We start from the raw sequence: 19,581 nt of genomic DNA, 5'->3' as shown, positions 1-19,581 counted from the left end.
TAAATGCACTATTTTCAATAAACTGGACAAATAAGGATAAAAAATTTCGTAAAGTATTAATAATTTTTATGCAAAGATCCCAACAAAAATTCAGTATAAAAGCTTGTTGGGTACCAGTCAATTTTAACACATTTATGAAGGTTTTAAATTTTGCGTACTCATCGTTCTTGATGTTAAAACAATTACAAAATTGAAAGCCAAACTATTCAACACTATTAAATAATAAAACAAGATTTTATTTACACTCTTTTAATAATGATCAGAATTTGAGTGCCAATAATATGAAATAATTCAAAAAATTTCATTTTTTTTTGTTTTATGGTGTTTTCAGTGATTAAATTTGAAGAAAAAATCTCAAAAATAACAGGAATTCATTACTATTTAAAACAATTGGAATAAATCAAAATTTCACAAAACTACTCACAAAGTATACAACTTAGGTATATAAAATAATACAAACGTGGCACTGAATGGGTCATGCAAACACAAAATCTTTTAATGGTCAAAAGTGCAAATATTAATGATCAAATATGTGCCGATAACCAATAAGAAGCATATGAACTACTTATAGAATAAATTTGTTAGTCAAAATTTATTAAACAATTTTTGAGAACTACTTATACGTAATTATTAAAAAATAATAAAAAATTTTAATTTCAAAATTTTTATTTTAATATTTAAGAACTCAAACTGCACCTAATGATAAGAGGAAAAAAATAATTTCATTTATTTTTCACGAAGTACCTGTTTATGTCATGGTCATGGAATAAATCGAATCATTATTTGTTCATATAAGTAACCAGTTTTCTTTTATTTCATACATGCATATAAAATATTTTACCTTCAGTAATTTGAACAATGTTTCTATTTCTATTTAGTTAACAAAGTCAAACTTTAATAATTTATAAACATTACTCTTAATTTTAACGTTAAATAGAATTTTTTCGGAAAACGAATTTCGCCACAGAGATTTCTGGATTTCAATCTATTGGTGTCACCATATGTGAAATGACAATTTCATAATATAATATCCAACAACATTTTAATTATATTATCAAAATAACCGATCTCTTATTCCAGTTAAATAAAGTTCTAAATGAAATTATTAACAAGTAAAAACGTTTCAGTCGGTATGAACCGATTGAATTATACCCTGCACCTTTCATTGTTGTATACCAATTACTCAAACCTGTGAAACAATTCTATAGAAACTTCACGGATATGTCTGATCTATAATTGGACACACAACTGCCAAGTTTCATGAATCTAACTTTATTACTTTTCCAAATATTCAAAATAAGCTTTTGGACTTCTATGGGAGCCACTCGAACCAGTCAAGCAATTCCACCAAAACTTCAGAAATATCTTTGACCTATAATTGGACACACAACTGCTAAGTTTCATGAATCTAACTTTTTTATTTTTTCAAATATTTAAAGTAAGCTTTTGGACTTGTATGGGAGCTACTCGAACCTGTCAAGCAATTCCACCAAAACTTCAGAAATATCTTTGACCTATAATTGGACACACAATTTCCAAGTTTCATGAATCTGACTTTATTATTTTTCCAAATATTTAAAATAAACTTTTGGACTTGTATGGGAGCCACTCGAACCTGTCAAGCAATTCCACCAAAACTTCAGAAATATCTTTGACCTATAATTGAACACACAACTGCCAAGTTTCATGAATCTGACTTTATTATTTTGCCGAATATAAAAAATTTGCTTTTAGAGTTGTATGGCAGCCACCCGAACCGGTGCAGCTATCTCATTAAAATTTTTAGAGCATGTGTAGAATATAATTGGACACATGTATACAAAATTTTATATTTGTACCTTTATTAGTTTTTGAAATAATTAAAATAAACTCTTTGAGTTGTATGGCAGCTACCTGAACCCGTTGTCCGAACTGGTCCAATAACAATAGGGTTCGTCCTTGGCACAAAAGAAGCAACTTGTGAAAGTTTGGTGTCGATTGCATTATTCGTTTTTGAGTTATCGTGCGATCGGACGGACGGACGGACGGACGGACGGACGGACGGACGGACGGACGGACGGACATGTCTAAATCGACGCAGAATTTTACGCTGAGCAAGAATATATATATATGTCCATACCGCAGATGACTCCTTCAAGTAGTTACAAACTCCATACCAAAGTTAATATACCCTTCACGAAGTGCAGGGTATAAAAATGCACGTTTGGTGTATTTGATAGGCCTAGAATAATTTACTACTTTACACAATTACTGGTCCCTACTTCTTTGAAAATATGTGAGTAGAAACTGTTATTGTCAACTTCGGCCATTATAGGCTGATAAACGATTTTTTAGTAGTACTTAGCACCTCTTAGTGAACTTGATCAATGTCTAGTTTCCAAAAATCACTCGATTTTGTGAAAAGTTTTAATTACATTTTTCGTTGTTTTGTCGTTGAAAATTTACCTTTCTGTGAATTTATTCAACCAAAAACTGTAATTAAAATAAATTTTTTCTTATTTCCTTTCAAATCAATAACAATTTATTATCCTTTTGTCCTTGACAATTTTCTTATACTTATACACCAAGTAAACCTAATCAATACCCATAATATGTGCAATGTGCATATCATACTTTTGTGCACGAAAAATATTTTTTATTAAATATTCAAAATGTGTACTTATTTCACACTTTTTCACCCTTATGGCGATAATTTGTTGTTTTTTCTCTTTTTTTGCTTTTATTTTCTTTTTTAAAGACTTCAATTACAGAGGACTGAAATAAAATTTGATTACATACACTTATCCTTTTGACAAAGTTTTTTTTCTTTCATATTATTCTTTCTCTTTCTGTTATCTGTTTTCTTATTATAAAAACATAAGTTCTCGGTCATTATTTAATATGTGCGTATGTAAAATGGCTATATAGATTTACAGAATACTCGATTTACATTAAAGGACATGATATGCGATTACCAACGTTTCTAATAATTTAATATGCATTACAATTTATATATGTAATTATTTATGTAGGTGTTTATAGGTGTGTATATGCTATTATTGTATAAATAATAACTGTTAATACTAACAGTTATTTGTATAAATATTATATTTACATAGATCTTTAATAATTGAAAGTTAATAATTTTAACTAGAAAGTAAAATTTTATTCACTTGCTTATACACAGGGGTTTAATAAATTTATAATAAACCATAAATTGAAGACATATTACAGAGAATCACTCCCACATACATACATTATTGCTTGACAGGATAGAGTTGACATGATAATTTTAAATTATTTTTAAAAAGTGGAAAAACTTATACTTACTTAACTTTTCAATTTATTTGTTGAAAGAGGTGATACTTTAATAAAATATTTACTTTAAGATTTACAAGTTAAAAGGGTGTTAAAAAATTTTAAAATAATACTTAAGTAATCAGAAAAAAAACTGATAACTTATACTTATATATGAGCAATTATTATCTTGGACTCAAGTAAAAATTTACTTTTCAATTCACTGATTATATTCAACTTTGTAATTTGATCAGCGTTCATACATCCTTACTATTAGAATAAATACGAGATAAAGGAAGAGAACTTTTTAGACTATGCAGCTAATACATAAAAAATCAAGTAAATCGGCCGATAGCAATTAAGCAATATTAGGCAGTTAGAAAAAAATTATAACTATGTGCTGAATTTAAATATTATGCGGTGTGTAATTCTTTATTTTACATAATAATTGTTAATGTTTATGCAAAGTCAGATAAATTCCGTGTTCTTTATCACTCAATCGGGAGAGTCAATGCTCAAACAAGGTTTTAAATTATTGGATTCCGTTAAATGGCCACCGAGGTCGTTTAGTTCGAAGTTATAAATTCTTTTTTTTTTTTTAGTTAGTAAATCTTTAATTTCATTAATTTTAAATTTGTTTTAATTGAAATTTAAAATAAATTAATACGAATATTTAAATATTATAATATGTAAATATTTTGTTCCCAATACCAACATGATAGTCCATAATTGAGGCACTCACCACCTATTTAAGGATAGGTCACTTATCCAACATTTTCAACAAAAATGAGTTATTATGTTCAATAGAGTTGTAATGGCCTAAAGAATTGTTCTATATTTTCAAAATACATTGTTTACTCCCCTTTTCACTCTATTTTGACATAAGTTCGTTTTTGCCTTTGAAAAATTCGCTTAAAAATCAAATATTTAAATATTTCAATCACAATTTACTCGAAATATCATTTTTGCATGTAATGAACTAATGTGCTAAGGCTCTTCAAGTATGAGTAATATTAAGTAATGAATTTCTAAATAACTTTAAATGAGAATGAATATAACTTATATTGTTCTATTCATAAAGTTCAACAAAATGTAATTAACAATATTTTTGCTATAAAACATATTAAATAAAAGCCACTAAATATATATATATATATATATATATATATATATATATATATATATTATACTCAAATATGCCTATAAATTAGAATAAGAAACCGCATACTTAAAGAATTCATTAGACAATAAACTATACAAAAAGTATTTTATCCTTTAATTCATTCAATAACATATTACGTGTACTATGCATAAGAAAGAAATTAAAAATTCTTTTTTCAACTTTTCTTTATAAAAAATAATTTTCTATTTAATTATTTATTTATAGAACATTATACGTTAATAATTACAATATACAAGTGTTCATATTATAAGTATATTTTTCAAAAACTATGAATAGAGTAATTATTGTTATATATATTTACAGTATAGTGTCTCTAACATTAATTACTTAAAGTTTTAATTAAAATTCCTATAAATGTCACAATATATTAAGATCTTATAGGAATTCCTTTCAAAAAGTTATCCATCAAAAATACCTACAAAGAATTTTGTAAAATCAATCGAACCATTTCAGGAAAATCGATCAATAAACATAAAGAAATTACCAAAGAAAATAAGAATCTCTTTCTTTTCGAAATGCAATTAATCAAGAGTAGTTTAATTTAAAATTATTTGACTGTAACAAATTTTCTTTTCTTTAATTATCGAAACAATACTGTATATAATAAAAAAATCCCTAAAGGATATAAAAATAGAAAATATTACAAGAAGAACAGATTATAAGTAAAATAAAAAATTTATTTATTATTTTATCACATATGCAAAAATAATTTACTCTTTAATTATTTAATAATAATTTTATAATTTATTCATGATTAATATTTCACTTCAAATGTCAGGAAATGTAATTATTAATTAAAATAGTTCCAACTGTTTAAGAACAAGTATGAAAAAGAGAAACACGTCATTTAAAAATATATAGCAAATAAATTTGAAATGAAAAAGGATTTTTTACGCAATATTTTGTCAGATTTTAATAAAAATTATAATTTAGAAAGACGTGAAATCTCTTCCTTTTTCAGTTCGAAATTGAGCGAATTAAAAGTTGTATTAAAAAAGAATGTAAAAATACAGAAAATTGTACCAAAAAACTTATACAGATGTTTCATTTTATAAGTGTTTTTTTTTGGATTCTGTATATGAAGTTTTGTATATATACTTATATCGTTACTAGAAAATTAAGAATTCTATTAATTTTTCTTTTATAAAGAGTTATTTTAAATTGAAGCTCACAATATTATATTACAAATAAAACAGTTGAATTTCAGTGATATTGTTCGACAATAATTAACCTACGGTATTCTGTTTATAACGTACACAAAATTCTATTTAATAAAAAAAACTCAATTTACTTACCATACTTTTCTAATTCTTTATTCTCGTGATGTACCATTATTTGCGAATATTTACAAGTACTATAAAGAAAAATAAAAAAAAAATTAATTAATTAATTTAAACACAAATATTTTTAATAATTTAAAATAAACGTTCTTATGAACGTGATTATATTTATTTAATGAAATTAATTTGTAAACTAAATTGCATTTCAATAAAAAGCATTTAAAAAATTATTTTATTAATTATATTAAATTTTAATTAAATATTTTTATCATTGAAATCTATTGTTATTTCTATAAGTTCTTAACTACTTTAATCACTTAATAATTGCAATTATTATGAAAACTTTTATATATGTACACTTATTTAATAAAATTTTTCATTTAATACCGGACTTAATTGGAATCACATATAATATTTAATTATACTTAATTTTAATACACACATACTAGAACAATTTATTATAAAAATTTAAAAAAACGTTCGATTTACTAAAAATTAAAATTTTTACATTCTATTTGTAAGTATAACTTATATTGAATATCGATTTAAACTTAAAAAATGTTAAAACAATTGATAAGAAATTTTCCTGTTTCCCATATCTATTTTTCAATTAATTATTCTATTCACCTGCATTATGAAAAGATAAAAATATTTTTTATCGTAAAAAAAATTAAAATCTGATAACTTTTTTTTATAGATAAAAAAATGTATACGAGACTAATAGTCTAACTGAGGGAGGCATATAAGTAAGAAGGCAACTAAAATAAAGAATAAATAATAAAAGAAATAAGAAATGTATATACAAAGTGAGTAAGTTACAGTTTTTTTAATAAATTTTCAAAATTTAAATAATTTGACATTAAATTTGACAATTGAAAGTTTTAAAATAATATTAAAAATATACTAAATTAAAATAAATAGAAAATAAGAATAAATTTTTGACATTGAATGCAGTGTGACTAAAAATTGAGAGCAAAATTTCTTAAGAGAAATTTTTTGAGAAAATCGGACTGAGTCGATAAAAAGTATTTTAATAAAAAGTATTTTTACTCTTGTATTTTTACTCTTATATTTTATTTATAAAATTTTGAGTGGATGCAGTTTGCGAGTGATATGTTCCTAAAAATTTGAACCAAAAAAAATATTAAAAGAAAAAACAATTTTTAGGTACATAAAAATTGTTAAAAAATTTCTATAAAAAAAAAACTTGTAAAGAAAAACTGTCTTCTTTAATTACAGAGATTATTAACAGCCCTTTCAACTCAACCGAGCTTATTAGAACTTAAATAAACCAGTTATAAATACATTTAAATAACCGGTATAAATATTGCAAATATTAATATATATATATAAATAGTATTAAAATTAAATTTTTAATGTGAATCAGCGCAAAATAAATTAATTAAATAGCCCATCGTATCAAAATTTGACATTAGGACCCCTCGACTCTATAATAGAATGTAATTTTAATAGTAAACTGTAAACAATTGTTGTATTGCCATATATGTTTAAAATTAGTTTAGTTTTTTAAGTTATTTGAACTAAAACACATTTTAATTTTACATTTTACAGGAATGGAAGATTGAAAAACTATATTTACCTTTAAGTACCTACAGTTAACAATAGTCTAATAAAATAAATAGAAGACTTTTCAATTGTTCTAATATTTTAAATTTTATATTGCTATTTACCATTAGTACGCACCACGTACCAATAAAAAGTCAAATAACAAAAATCAAAGTAAAACTTTAATTGTTTTTAGTGAAAAAAAAAACTAATAAATATAAAACTTTTAACTTATCAACTTATCGACTTACTTGAAAGAAAATTATAGCGAATTTGACAGTTTCAGGCAAATCTTTTTATTACACAAAACTCACAACAAAATTTAATTTTAAGTGAGTAAATGAGAATAAATAGAGTTGATTTTCTGTCAATTTTGTAATAAGCAATAGTGTGCAGAAAGTTATACTTGTGACGAATATTAAAAAAAAATCTCGTTTATAGAAAAATTGAAAAGATACCCAACCCAATTTCCAAATTTTTTGAAATGATTTTCTAAGATTTTATTTCAAATTGTATAACAGGACAGCTGTTCGATACAGTTAGTTATCAATTTCAACCGAACTCAAATTAAATAATTTTATAGAATAATAAACTAAGCTTAAATATTTTGTAAAGCTCATAGGTGAGTTCAACCTAATGACTTCCGAAATTATCGGTGAATATGTCGTTGAATCCAGCAGTAACCTCTTTGCGTTTCTACAATAAAAACAATACTTATCTTGAATTTTTATAATTAAAATCGTTTAATAAATTTAATTGAGTAAGTATAAAACAATAAATAAATTTTATACAATTTCAGTTTATTTAAAAAAAAAAAGTAATTATGAAAATAATTTCAAGTTCATTCAAATTTAAAAAAGTAAATATGTTCAAATTTCAGTGAAAAGTAAACATGTACATATGTAAAATAATATAACCTTCAAATTTAACAATATTGTGCGCCATTAACATGCGGGTGGGTACAAAAACTAGTTTAAAATATCACACGACACGAAAAACCCAGACAAATTTTGTATAGACTTAATTACCATATTAAATTTTATTTTTTTAATCGAAATTGAATTCACAGGGGCATTTTTTTATTAAATTATATAAAAAACCGTAATCAACTTTAATTAAAGCAGAAACATGCAGAATCATTAAAATTCCCCAAACATATTTAAAAAACAAAAAATAAATATTATTTTAGTAGAGTTGATCATTTTAAAAAATTGATACTTATAGAGCAAATATTTAGAATATACATACAAATGCACACGTATGCAGTGTAAATTTCTATACTGTTGTAATTAATATTAAAGCTTTAAAGGTTATTCACACAAAAAATGATTCACTTGAAAAAGTATTTGAAATTTTTACAAGTTCAAGTTTTGGTGATAAGAAAACTTTTATATTTACACAATGTTTTTAAATAATTTTTCAAATTCTTATTAAACACTGTACTTTATCAAAAACCCGCAACGTTATAGGAACTATATTATAATTTCAATAAAACCAAATCAAAAATAATTAATTTCATATGTATTTTAAAAAGTAATTGATAAAACTTTCTTTCTTAGAATAATAAAATACGTTTTTTTTTGTGTTGATTTGCAAAATTTAGATTTGTAAGAAATTTATTAGGTGCCTACTGCCTATGTATCCCAAATATTTTAAATCAATAATAACCATATTCTTGGAATTTTTTTTGTTAATGAAATTCTTATGTCTGTTGGTTTTACTTAAACTTTAATCCAGAACAAAATAATTCTAAAACAAGTAATTTTTAACAACTTACGAGTATAATGAATTTTTATAAAAATCCACAATTTAAACATAGCTCCAAATTTTCAGAAATATTTAAAGTTTTTTTTAACCTACAATTCGGAGACCACATACAGTTAAAGACCTGGTTGCTCTAAGATAATTTCCAGTAAACATAATTTTAATGATTATATGTAGATGCTCAATTTTATATAAAATTTAGTTTTTAATTTGCTTTCAAACTCTCTTCTCTAATAAATTATTATTAAATACGTAATTATACTGAGAGAACTGTTATAATAAATCAAGAATTACGAAATATTCAAAAAAGGATACATTACCATTTGTGAATAACAAATACTCCGACCCGTCTCAATAACGGTCGAACATACCTTATTTATATAATAATTTAAGCAATATTATATCACAGTCTAATTTAGTTTAAAATTTAGCAAAATAAATTACCATTAAGTTTTCATGTATGGTCAATATTTTTGATGAAAAATTATCTGAGTATATGTACTGGTAAAATACATTAATTTCAATTCAAAAATATAAAGCAAAAAAATGTCAAAGAAATTTGTAACTAATCTTCCATATCAAATTAATCAAAGTCATAATTATGTTCCTCAAAATGTATAGGTGTGTCATTTTGTATATACTTATAGGTACTAAATAATTATTTTATATACTTACATAATATATTTTTGAATATAAATAACTTTAAATTAAATACTGAAGTTTAATTACTAAGTATAACATTTTTTGTGCCAAATTAATTACAATTTAGGAACATTTTAAGGAAATTACATTATTATGGAATTAAGTGAAGTTTTAATAATTCAATCCATTAACTTAATTCACAGTATTAACATTAGCCAGTATATTATAGCAATAAAATATTAAAATCTATAATTTAAAACAGAAGCATACTACTTGTACATACTTAGGATTTTCACAAAAGTTTACTCGACAATTTATATTTGCCATAAATTAAACTATCAACGAAAATGAAATTATGAAAAAGTGAAAAAAAATAATTATGAAAAAAGAAATATTCATTGTTCCAAATTCCATAAAAATGAAATTAATAAGAATTGAAGTAGTAGATTAAAATCGCAATGCGGAAATTGCGGCCGGTTACAAAAGTTTTGTAAAAAAATTTGTACTTATTGTAATTTTCTTGTCCTACATTTATAGTTCAAAAAGAGAAAATATTACACGTACTACTTAAATGCTTTTTTTTCTTTTTTAAAATGTTCTCGTGTTGAATGTTCTTCTATAGGGTTATTAATGAGAAAATACAGATTGTCAGATAATTTCAATGGGATGCTTTGTAGGTATGGTCATTTTAAAACAAACAAACAGCTTTGATAAAGCTACAAACGTTAATCTCTTTACAGTAAATATGCACTTACATTGGATTTTATTTTGACAGAAAAATTTTATGGCAAATTTTTTGAAAATGACATTTAAAAACAAATATTATGCTTTTGTAGATTTTTCTTCAAGTTAAAAATTATGCTTCTTGTAGCATTATTTACTGTTGATGAGTATGTAATCTATTTCAAAACTTGTTCTCTTTTAAGTATAGTTCATCTTTCTTTTAGATCTTTTTATCTGATTTCCAACTTGTCACTAATACTTAATTGCATATTGTTTTGTATACTCGCCCGCACAACTCTATCATTTCTCTTGAATTTGTCTTTGATATAATTTAAGAATTTGTCTTTGTTTAGAATTTGTAACAAGAGTCAGAATTTAGTGTTGGTCTTCAATTTTCGGAGAGTCGTGCAATCATTGTGATACATACAAAAAAGTTGATTCTAACTTTAATTTAGAAATTTGTTCTAATTTTATTCGATTACTCGTAGATGTACAAAATGAAAGTTAAGAAAAAGAAGAATGTGTAATATATGATCACACTATGAATAATTATTAATGAAAACGATGACAATTGTATTTAGTATAATGTCAAATTGAAATTAAACTTAAAATTGTTATTCTGAATTTTGATTTGTATCCCAAAAATTCTTAAACTACTAAAAGTACTAAACATAACTGAAATCTTCAATATGTTAAATTATTCCTGACACATGCTGACCTCAAATATTATAATTATATCATTGTGTCCAATTTCTTTTTTTTTGTAGAAAATCTATAATAAAAAAATTGCATGATATCAAATTTGTATAGTTAGTATATCAAAATATTATAAAATATATATTTCTCTTTATAATTATGTATAAATATAATTAAAATTACAGAACAATTTTATTACTCTAAATATTTAATTTGAACAATATGTAAAAATTTATCATATTATAATTAAAGCGTTAGAAGTTAATTATTTTTGTTTTTATTTGTTTAATATGCTTACAGTTTATTATTAATAAACATGTATATGAGACAAAATCTATGGAATGCTCATGTGGTAGCACGAAGTGAATAAACTTCATAAAAGTTCATATTATGTCTACTTAAAAGCTTATCTATTATACAAAATATTTGCACTCATTTCATCCCATTATAAATTATTTATGTACATATGTAGTTGCTTCGTTTATAATTTATATAATTTAAGAAATCAAGTTACTAAATTACGTATGTTTCTCGATGTACTTTGATATTTTGTAGATTATGATATGATCACCAATTCAATATTAAACGTCATAAATATATTATTCATATTAAGTATATTATGCTCTTCATTTTGAAATCATGTACTTTCAAAATGTAAAAGCAAATACAGAAATTCCTTTCTTCTCTTAATAAAATTCGCTAAAATTGCTAAAATCACAATTTCACAATTGAGAAAATACAAACATTTGTACCCGATAGTTATATTTTTTGTTTATATCGGGATAATAGAAAATACATTGTTTCTCTTCATAATAAATTAAAGCTTCTACTAATGCTTATTTTAATCCAAATCATAATATTAACATTACGAGTACTAGTCATAATTTATACTTTTTAGTGTGATACATTAAGTACACAGAATACTTACTCGAATATATATAAGTAGTTATAGTTTTAAAACAGTGATCATTTAAATAAAACGAAAATATATTCGCATACATCTAGAGCAGCATGATAGCGTTATACGGCGCTTTAAATTACATCACCTCTCTTTTTTGTTGCTTCTTTTATGAATTGTATCATTTTGTCTTTGCGTTTTTTGTTTTATGACTTAACAGAATAACGCTTTACTTATTTAGTTAAATTTTATGATGTGAAATAGAATTGAGTACGTGTGTATACATATGTAAGTAGTTTTTTTTGTTATTTCCACAGACTTAATTCCATTAATCAATTGGATTTCAACAACTTTTTACAAATAACGTTAAGTACTTGAGCACTTTTTTCAATAAATAGAATCTTACAGAGACAATAGAATTAAAGAAAGACAATATTAAGGCACTTAATACGCTAATATAAAATATCGGTAATTTTTTTTAATTTAAGCAAATATTTTAAGTAAGTACAAAATAAAATATTCTTCAAAATGGGACTAGTTTGATAATTTTACTTTTAGATTACCGAAATAGTAAACTAACATCCAATTATTTAATTAAGAACTTGTGTTTTTATATTGTTGAATGAAAAAAACAAATAATTTCATCGGCATACAATGCTCCTAATATTTACCGTCAAAATATTAGTTCTAATACTCAAGACGTCAGTCGTATTTAAATTAATTTTTACAATACTTACTCGTATAAGTATGTATATGTATAGAAATATTTATATATATATATATATACTACACAATTAAAATAATATAAAGAAGGAACCAAAGTGCTTATAACATCGTTCCCTAAATTATAATTTTCTTTAAATACTTAAGTATAACAAAATTATTGCTTTGGATCAATAATTCTACGAGTAGTTTTTTGGATTTCTTAGCAGTTTTTATATAAGTACTTATGCAAATGCATAGAACGCAACCAAAAATAAAATATTTTTTTAGAAGTGTTTCGTTTGCTTGAATATTTTTAGATTTTATATCATTTATTCTACTCTATTCTACTATATTCCAGTTGTTGTCATTTAAAAATAGGTTTTTATATTCAAAAAAAAAAAAAAAATATAGTCATTAAGAATATGGATAATAGCATTCTAATTTTAAATTTTCTAAAATGTAATGTCGGAAGAAATAAATTAAAATCTTGAAAATTTAAATATAAATTTATATTGATCACAAAATGAATACGTATTAAAGGTATGTAAGTACATAATATGTTTTATGAATTCTATAAAATTATTTGAAAATAAAAATTTTCTTTCCTTTTACAATATATTTTTCTGTTTAAGACAGACACCCTCGCTCAGCATAATAATTTTTAATAATATAATTAACCGCACGTTCATGGAATATAATTAAATCACATGTATATATAAGTTAAATTGACCGCGGTTTCAAAACTGAGAGATACTAATTTGAAATACACAAGAAGTAAAAATATTTCAATCGAATTATACCCTGCACCTTGACAATATAAAAACTTGTTTTTGAAATATTTAGGATATGTGTGACCTATAAATAATTGGACACATGACTGGCAAGTCTTATGGAACTATTATTTTTGATTAACATTAACATTTAATTTAAGATTTAAAATTAGTTTTTAGAGTTGTATGGCACCTATCCGAACCAATGCAGCCGTTCCATTAAAATTTTCAGAATACATATAAGTAGGTAAAATGTTATTGGACACACGTTTACGAGATGTCATATTAATATTATTATTACTTAGTTTGTAAAGGGAGCTACCCAAAACTGTTGTCGGAATTGGTCCAAACATAATAGGATCCGCCCTTGGCAGAAAAGAAACAACTTGTGAAAGTTTGATGGTGTTTACGTCATCCGTTTCTAAGCTATCGTGCGATTGGACGGAAGGACGTATGTATAAAAACATAATATGCATATGTGTTACACACATTATTGTATACATACTTCATCGACAAATTCTTAATTAATTTAGCTGCATATCTATGTATGTACATATGTGTCTCAGTCCGTCAAATATCTATGTGAAAATCTGAGAAAAAATTGTAAGTACACTATGAAAATATCGAAAACCAGTTATTAAAAACCAATATTATTGCTATTTTTTGTTTATATTTGCCGAATTAACTTGAAAAAATTAACATCTAGATACAATTCTTATTTATACATATGTACATATATATATTATTATAAACTATGGATGTTAGTTTTAAAAACTAATATAAAAGCATGAAAGAAGTATTTTTTTATAGCAAAAACAGGTTTTTTTGTTCCCTTTTCTCATATATTTTTTTCTTTTATTTTTACCAAATTTAATTTATTTACCATATAAACCTAAATATTTGCTTGTTAATGTCAGCATAACTTTGAAACAATTTAAGATATCAAATTATTTAAGACAAAATTGTAAAAATTAAGAACTTCAAGAAGTTCAAATTAAAATTGAATTAAAAAACTTTAAAATAAGTAATACTTACAATTTTAATATTAAATTCAATTTCAATTAGTAATATTCTTAGTACATACAAAAGTAAGTATATGAATATTATATAAAATTGTACAAAAATAAAAAATTAGGTTCATATTCTTTTAGAAACATGTGATAATAACAATAAAGTGGTAAACAAAATGAACGCGTCATAAGCATTTATATGAAGAGTCAAAATTTTTGAAAGAAGGAAAAATCTTGTGAAATGAAAACAATTAGACTTGAACCACAAAATTCCATTCCAAGATTAATGTACATAAATCATAATATGTACATAAATCATAAAGGTGAAAATTGAGTTACATATACATATGGGCTGCTCTAAATTCACATTTTATATTGAAGTATTATATGTATGTACATTATTACAGGTATATGTACATTATTAGAAAATTTATTAAGTACAATAATTATAACTGCATTTTATCAAAAAGTAAACAATAAAAAATTATGAAGTAAATGTGAGTAAAATTTAATGGTAATTTAAATTAAATAAGCTTACATACATATCTATGTACATATTTATATGAGGGTACTTATCTGAACTTAATTAAAAATTTATTTAAAATTAATATGAATTACTACCTTAAATAGTTACGGATAATTAAAATTTTTATTAATTATAAATTTATACAATTTGCAAATATTTCTTAAAGCTATTTTAATTTGCAAAAGAATAACAAAATAAGTACGTAGGTACCCACCTAATTTTATTAAGTACACATGGATGTATATATACATGCTTATAGTTATAATTTTATATGTATTCCCTCAAGGTCATTTTTTTAATATAACATACATACACACATACACATAACTAATTATTTATAAAAATATTTGGTCATAAAATTACAACTTCTATGAGAATAATTTTACTTCTAGATAGCTAACCTATAAATAAAATATTTTTCTATACAGCCTTTTAACCTTGAAATTGAAAATTAAAAATGCTTACTTACTTAAAAACCAATACAAAATTCGATATTGCTTAGCAACCGAATTATATATAAAAATATAAATAAATACTTAAAAACAAAAAATTAAAGTCAATTACCTAATTCTCATATTCTTACAATTTTGTTACAAAATTCACAAATATTCAACAAGTTGTTGTACAAATTAGGCTTGTACATAAATATTTTAAAATACAAAAGGCAAAATTTCATAATAGCCATTAGTGTTGTGTAAAGGAAATTTTTCAAATATCCTTGCTTAACAAAATAACAGTAACATTGGAAAATCTTTTAATGTTTTCAAAAATGTAAGTAAGTTATAAGATTAAGAATGAGGTTAAGAAGGAACTCTAAATACAATAATATGGAAATTACATTTACTTATACATACAACATAATTACAATTCTACAATCATTAAAGAGTTAGAGAATTTTATGGAAAAGTAAATACTTAAAAAAGGAGTAAGTAGACAAAGGTAAATATTTATTGTATCATCTCCATTTTTCTATCATTTTTTTAATCACTTTCAGAAATTTTAATTTTCCCAATAAGATTTTAATTTTTTTTCAAATGAATTTTGTCATTTTTAAACATTTTAAAAAAATCGATTTTCATAAACAATATCAATTGATAGTGACTGATATATTTTTAATAGTTTCATGTACGTATGTATACGACACTCACTCGCTGCTATATTCTTACCTGGTAAGTAAAAAAATCTGACACTCAATCAGGTTATAAATAATTTACTTTAACCATCAACTTATTCTGAATTTTATGTAAAAAGGTCCATTGGTATTCCAAAATAAAATTACTCAAGTAATTCCAGAATTTTATTTTGCAACGATTTTCATAACATGAACAATGAATTTCCTAACAATGGAATGGTAATAAATACTTACTTACAGTAGATCAATGACTTTCAAATTTGATGAATATTCAGTCATTGTTTGAACAACATATTCCTACATATATACATATGTATATGTACACAATTTTCTATATTTTGCATACAGACATAATTACTATAGAAACACACAAATATTATGTATGTACATATACAAATATTTACATAAATTAATATTAATAATTTGAATATTATATACGTGAATATTATTAATTATTATAGATATACGTAGGTAACCTATATTTAGACATACATAAGTAATAATATTCAATACACATTCGAATAAAATACTGCAGTAAGCAATTATTACAATTATGAGTAATGATTAATAAGAAAAAGACTGTAAGTATAAAAAATGTACATAAAATTTTGTGCAAATTAATAAAAAAATAATTATAGCTACCTTTTTTTTAAATTAAATTTAATGTCTCCTCTTTTTTTCATAAAAGCTAATTCATAATTCTCTTTTACGCTAAAAATTACATTTGCTTATGATTTGAGTGCAAATAATAAAATTATTTTTTTTTTTACACAAAATCACTAAATGATTTTTTTCTTCTTCTATTAATTTTTATAGCAAAAAAACTTTCACTTTTTTTATAACAAAGAATGGCATTTCTTTGTAATAATTTTTCTCATCACTTTTATTTTGTACAGCAAGATATTTAATAGAAAAGAATAAAATTGCAAACTTATAAAGAATTTGTTGACATTCATATAACATATTTATTATTACATAAATAATTTATTATATTTATATGTACATACAAGTTAGCACATATAATACATTGCACCCCTAGTACAATATCGCTACAAATCAAAATACATAATTAGTTTTTGTTTTAAACATTTATATACATACAATGTTATATAAATAGCGTGAATTCATTATTTCATTTGATCTAAATATCGGTATTTCAAAAATTAAATTATTTTAAAAACTACCACTTTTTTAAAGACTCTTTGTAGGCTGTTCCAGAATTATCTATTTTCTTCTCTGTCATAATTTAACAGTTTGCTGCAAATTGAGATATGCATATATGTATGTATAAGTATGTGCATATATGTAAAAGAAAAGTATATGCGGGCTGCATAAAATGTTTATCAACAAAAATAAAAGGAGGAGGAGAAATGCTTTTCCTATATGATGTAAAACAACAAAGTAATACTGCAAAAAATCTAAATATTGCCTTATTGGATTAATATATGACAAGAAAATAATTATGAAACACCTCAAAATATTATTTTAATTAAAATTGAAGTTCAAATATTTGAATTTGTCCACCACTCTCCTTGCGTATCTCATAGTTTTCGTAGTAGATATTATGAGCTTAGAAAAAATATTTAGTTATTTTCTTAAAATACCGTATATACACTAAGTTGTAAGTATTTTCCTTTTAAAAAAGAAAACCTAAAATTTATTACTGATGGACTAAATTTACTCGAAATTATAAAATTTTGATATGTTGTGGCATTGTTCACAAGGTGCAAAATGTTATTATTGTGCTGTACAGTTACAGTATGATATACATACATATTTATTTATAATATAAAAATAACATTTTTTTATGTATATCTATGTATATGTACTTATTTTTAATCTAAAAAGATGTAGAGAATTTTTCATTCTTACATCTTATAAGATAAAAATAAAAGTAAATTGAAATATAAAAAAGTGATTAAATTTTTTTTCTTTGTGGAAAAAGAGACAACGACAAAATAATAATAATTTTTTTTCTCAAATAACAAAAACACTTATATTTGTGATTTTGAATTGCACATTATTATTAACTAAAATTAAATAACAAATTTAATATTAAATTAAAAAAACACAATTGAATCACTTTCTAAATTGATAGCACACATAAAAAAAAGAAAAGAAACACTTAATAGTTGACGTTTAAATTAAAATTTCTTCTTTTAATAAAATAAAAAGGAAAAAAAAAGTTCTTTTATAATTTAAATTAATAAAAATAAAAAAAAAATTTTGCACTGACATTAAAATTAAAATTATTTAAGTAAAATATTGATCATAAATTTTCATTTTTTACAATTTAATTATTGGCAAACCAAATAGTGGATGCTAAATAAGTACATGAGTTATGTAAATATAAAGCTTCTAATTTTAAAAATATTGAATTCAATTCAATTATGATTAATAAATTTTGATGATTTATTAAAAAAATTTTTAAATATAGTACAAATTTTTGTAGATAGATGCAAAGCACATACACAAAATTTTCGTAAACACAAAAATGAAAAATTTTTAAAAATTAATCCCCAATTATGAAAACAAAACTAACTCGTTCGAGTAAGAAAGTGAAACTGTTTACTGTAATGTTATCTCAAAAAATGTGAAGTGAATAAAAGAGAATTTTAAAATTGCTTTTCTTTATTAGTAAATAGTGTTACCATGAAGTAGGAATTCCAAGTGTGTAAAAAGAAAAGCAAAAATTTTTTTTTTAATATTTTGTTTTTTACTTTACCAAAAATAAATAAATGTATGTACTCGTATGTTCGGAACGGTATATTTGTCAGAGGTATAAAACAAGAAACTTGGAAAATTTTTATCTTCTTAAGGTTAAGAAGTAAAACATCAAAATGATTTAAGCATAAATTTTTTCAAAAATATCATTTTGTTAAAATTACAGAAGATAAAAAAAAATACTAAAACCATTTTTATTAATTTTTGTCAAGGAAAAAACTATTTATAACAGATATTAAGTAAAAATTACGGCACTAAGGACTTACATCACATTAAATAAGACATCAAACGATACACACAGCCCACCATGGTCTATAATTTTGGCAATGTCATGAGAATTGAGATAATGCTCATAAGTTATAACTTATAAGCCATAATAAATTTGATATATATAATTTCACTCAATCTCATCTGTTATTTTGTATAAAATTATATACAGCAACAATAGCATACATACATATTTAATAATTTATATCCATGATTCCATGTGTATATAAAAATGTATATAATTAAGATTTACAATTTCGAATGTAAAAATGTATGTACATTTACCATACAAACCATTATATTATTCAAGTTTCAAAAACCCATCGGATTTCAAATTTCTGATTGATAAACAGACATAATTGCTCATAATAATAGAGTTGAGTACAATTTGTATTGAACAAAAGGAAGTAATTCAATTA

The 19,581-nt window shown here is 23.3% G+C and overlaps 1 protein-coding gene across 2 annotated transcripts in view; it reads right to left on the bottom strand.

Annotated features, from left to right (window-relative positions):
* Positions 1-18,722, bottom strand: part of LOC129611295 (choline transporter-like 2) — a 76,701-nt gene extending 57,979 nt beyond the window's left edge. Inside the window, exons 1-2 of one of the 2 annotated variants that reach the window (XM_055524364.1) lie at positions 18,643-18,722; positions 5,755-5,813 (exon numbers count right to left, since the gene is read on the bottom strand). In XM_055524364.1, the coding sequence (XP_055380339.1) occupies positions 5,755-5,791 (37 nt within the window). In that variant the 5' untranslated portion in view covers positions 5,792-5,813; positions 18,643-18,722. Of the gene's footprint in view, positions 1-5,754; positions 5,886-18,642 lie in introns of those variants that run through there. The other variant, XM_055524365.1, reaches the window with a different exon arrangement.
* Between the last annotated feature and the right edge of the window lie 859 nt (positions 18,723-19,581).

This window comes from Condylostylus longicornis, unplaced genomic scaffold, assembly GCF_029603195.1.
Source record: "Condylostylus longicornis isolate FDR11 unplaced genomic scaffold, ASM2960319v2 ptg000049l, whole genome shotgun sequence".
Classification (NCBI taxonomy): Eukaryota; Metazoa; Arthropoda; class Insecta; order Diptera; family Dolichopodidae; genus Condylostylus; species Condylostylus longicornis.
This window is presented reverse-complemented; position numbering and strand designations above follow the sequence as displayed.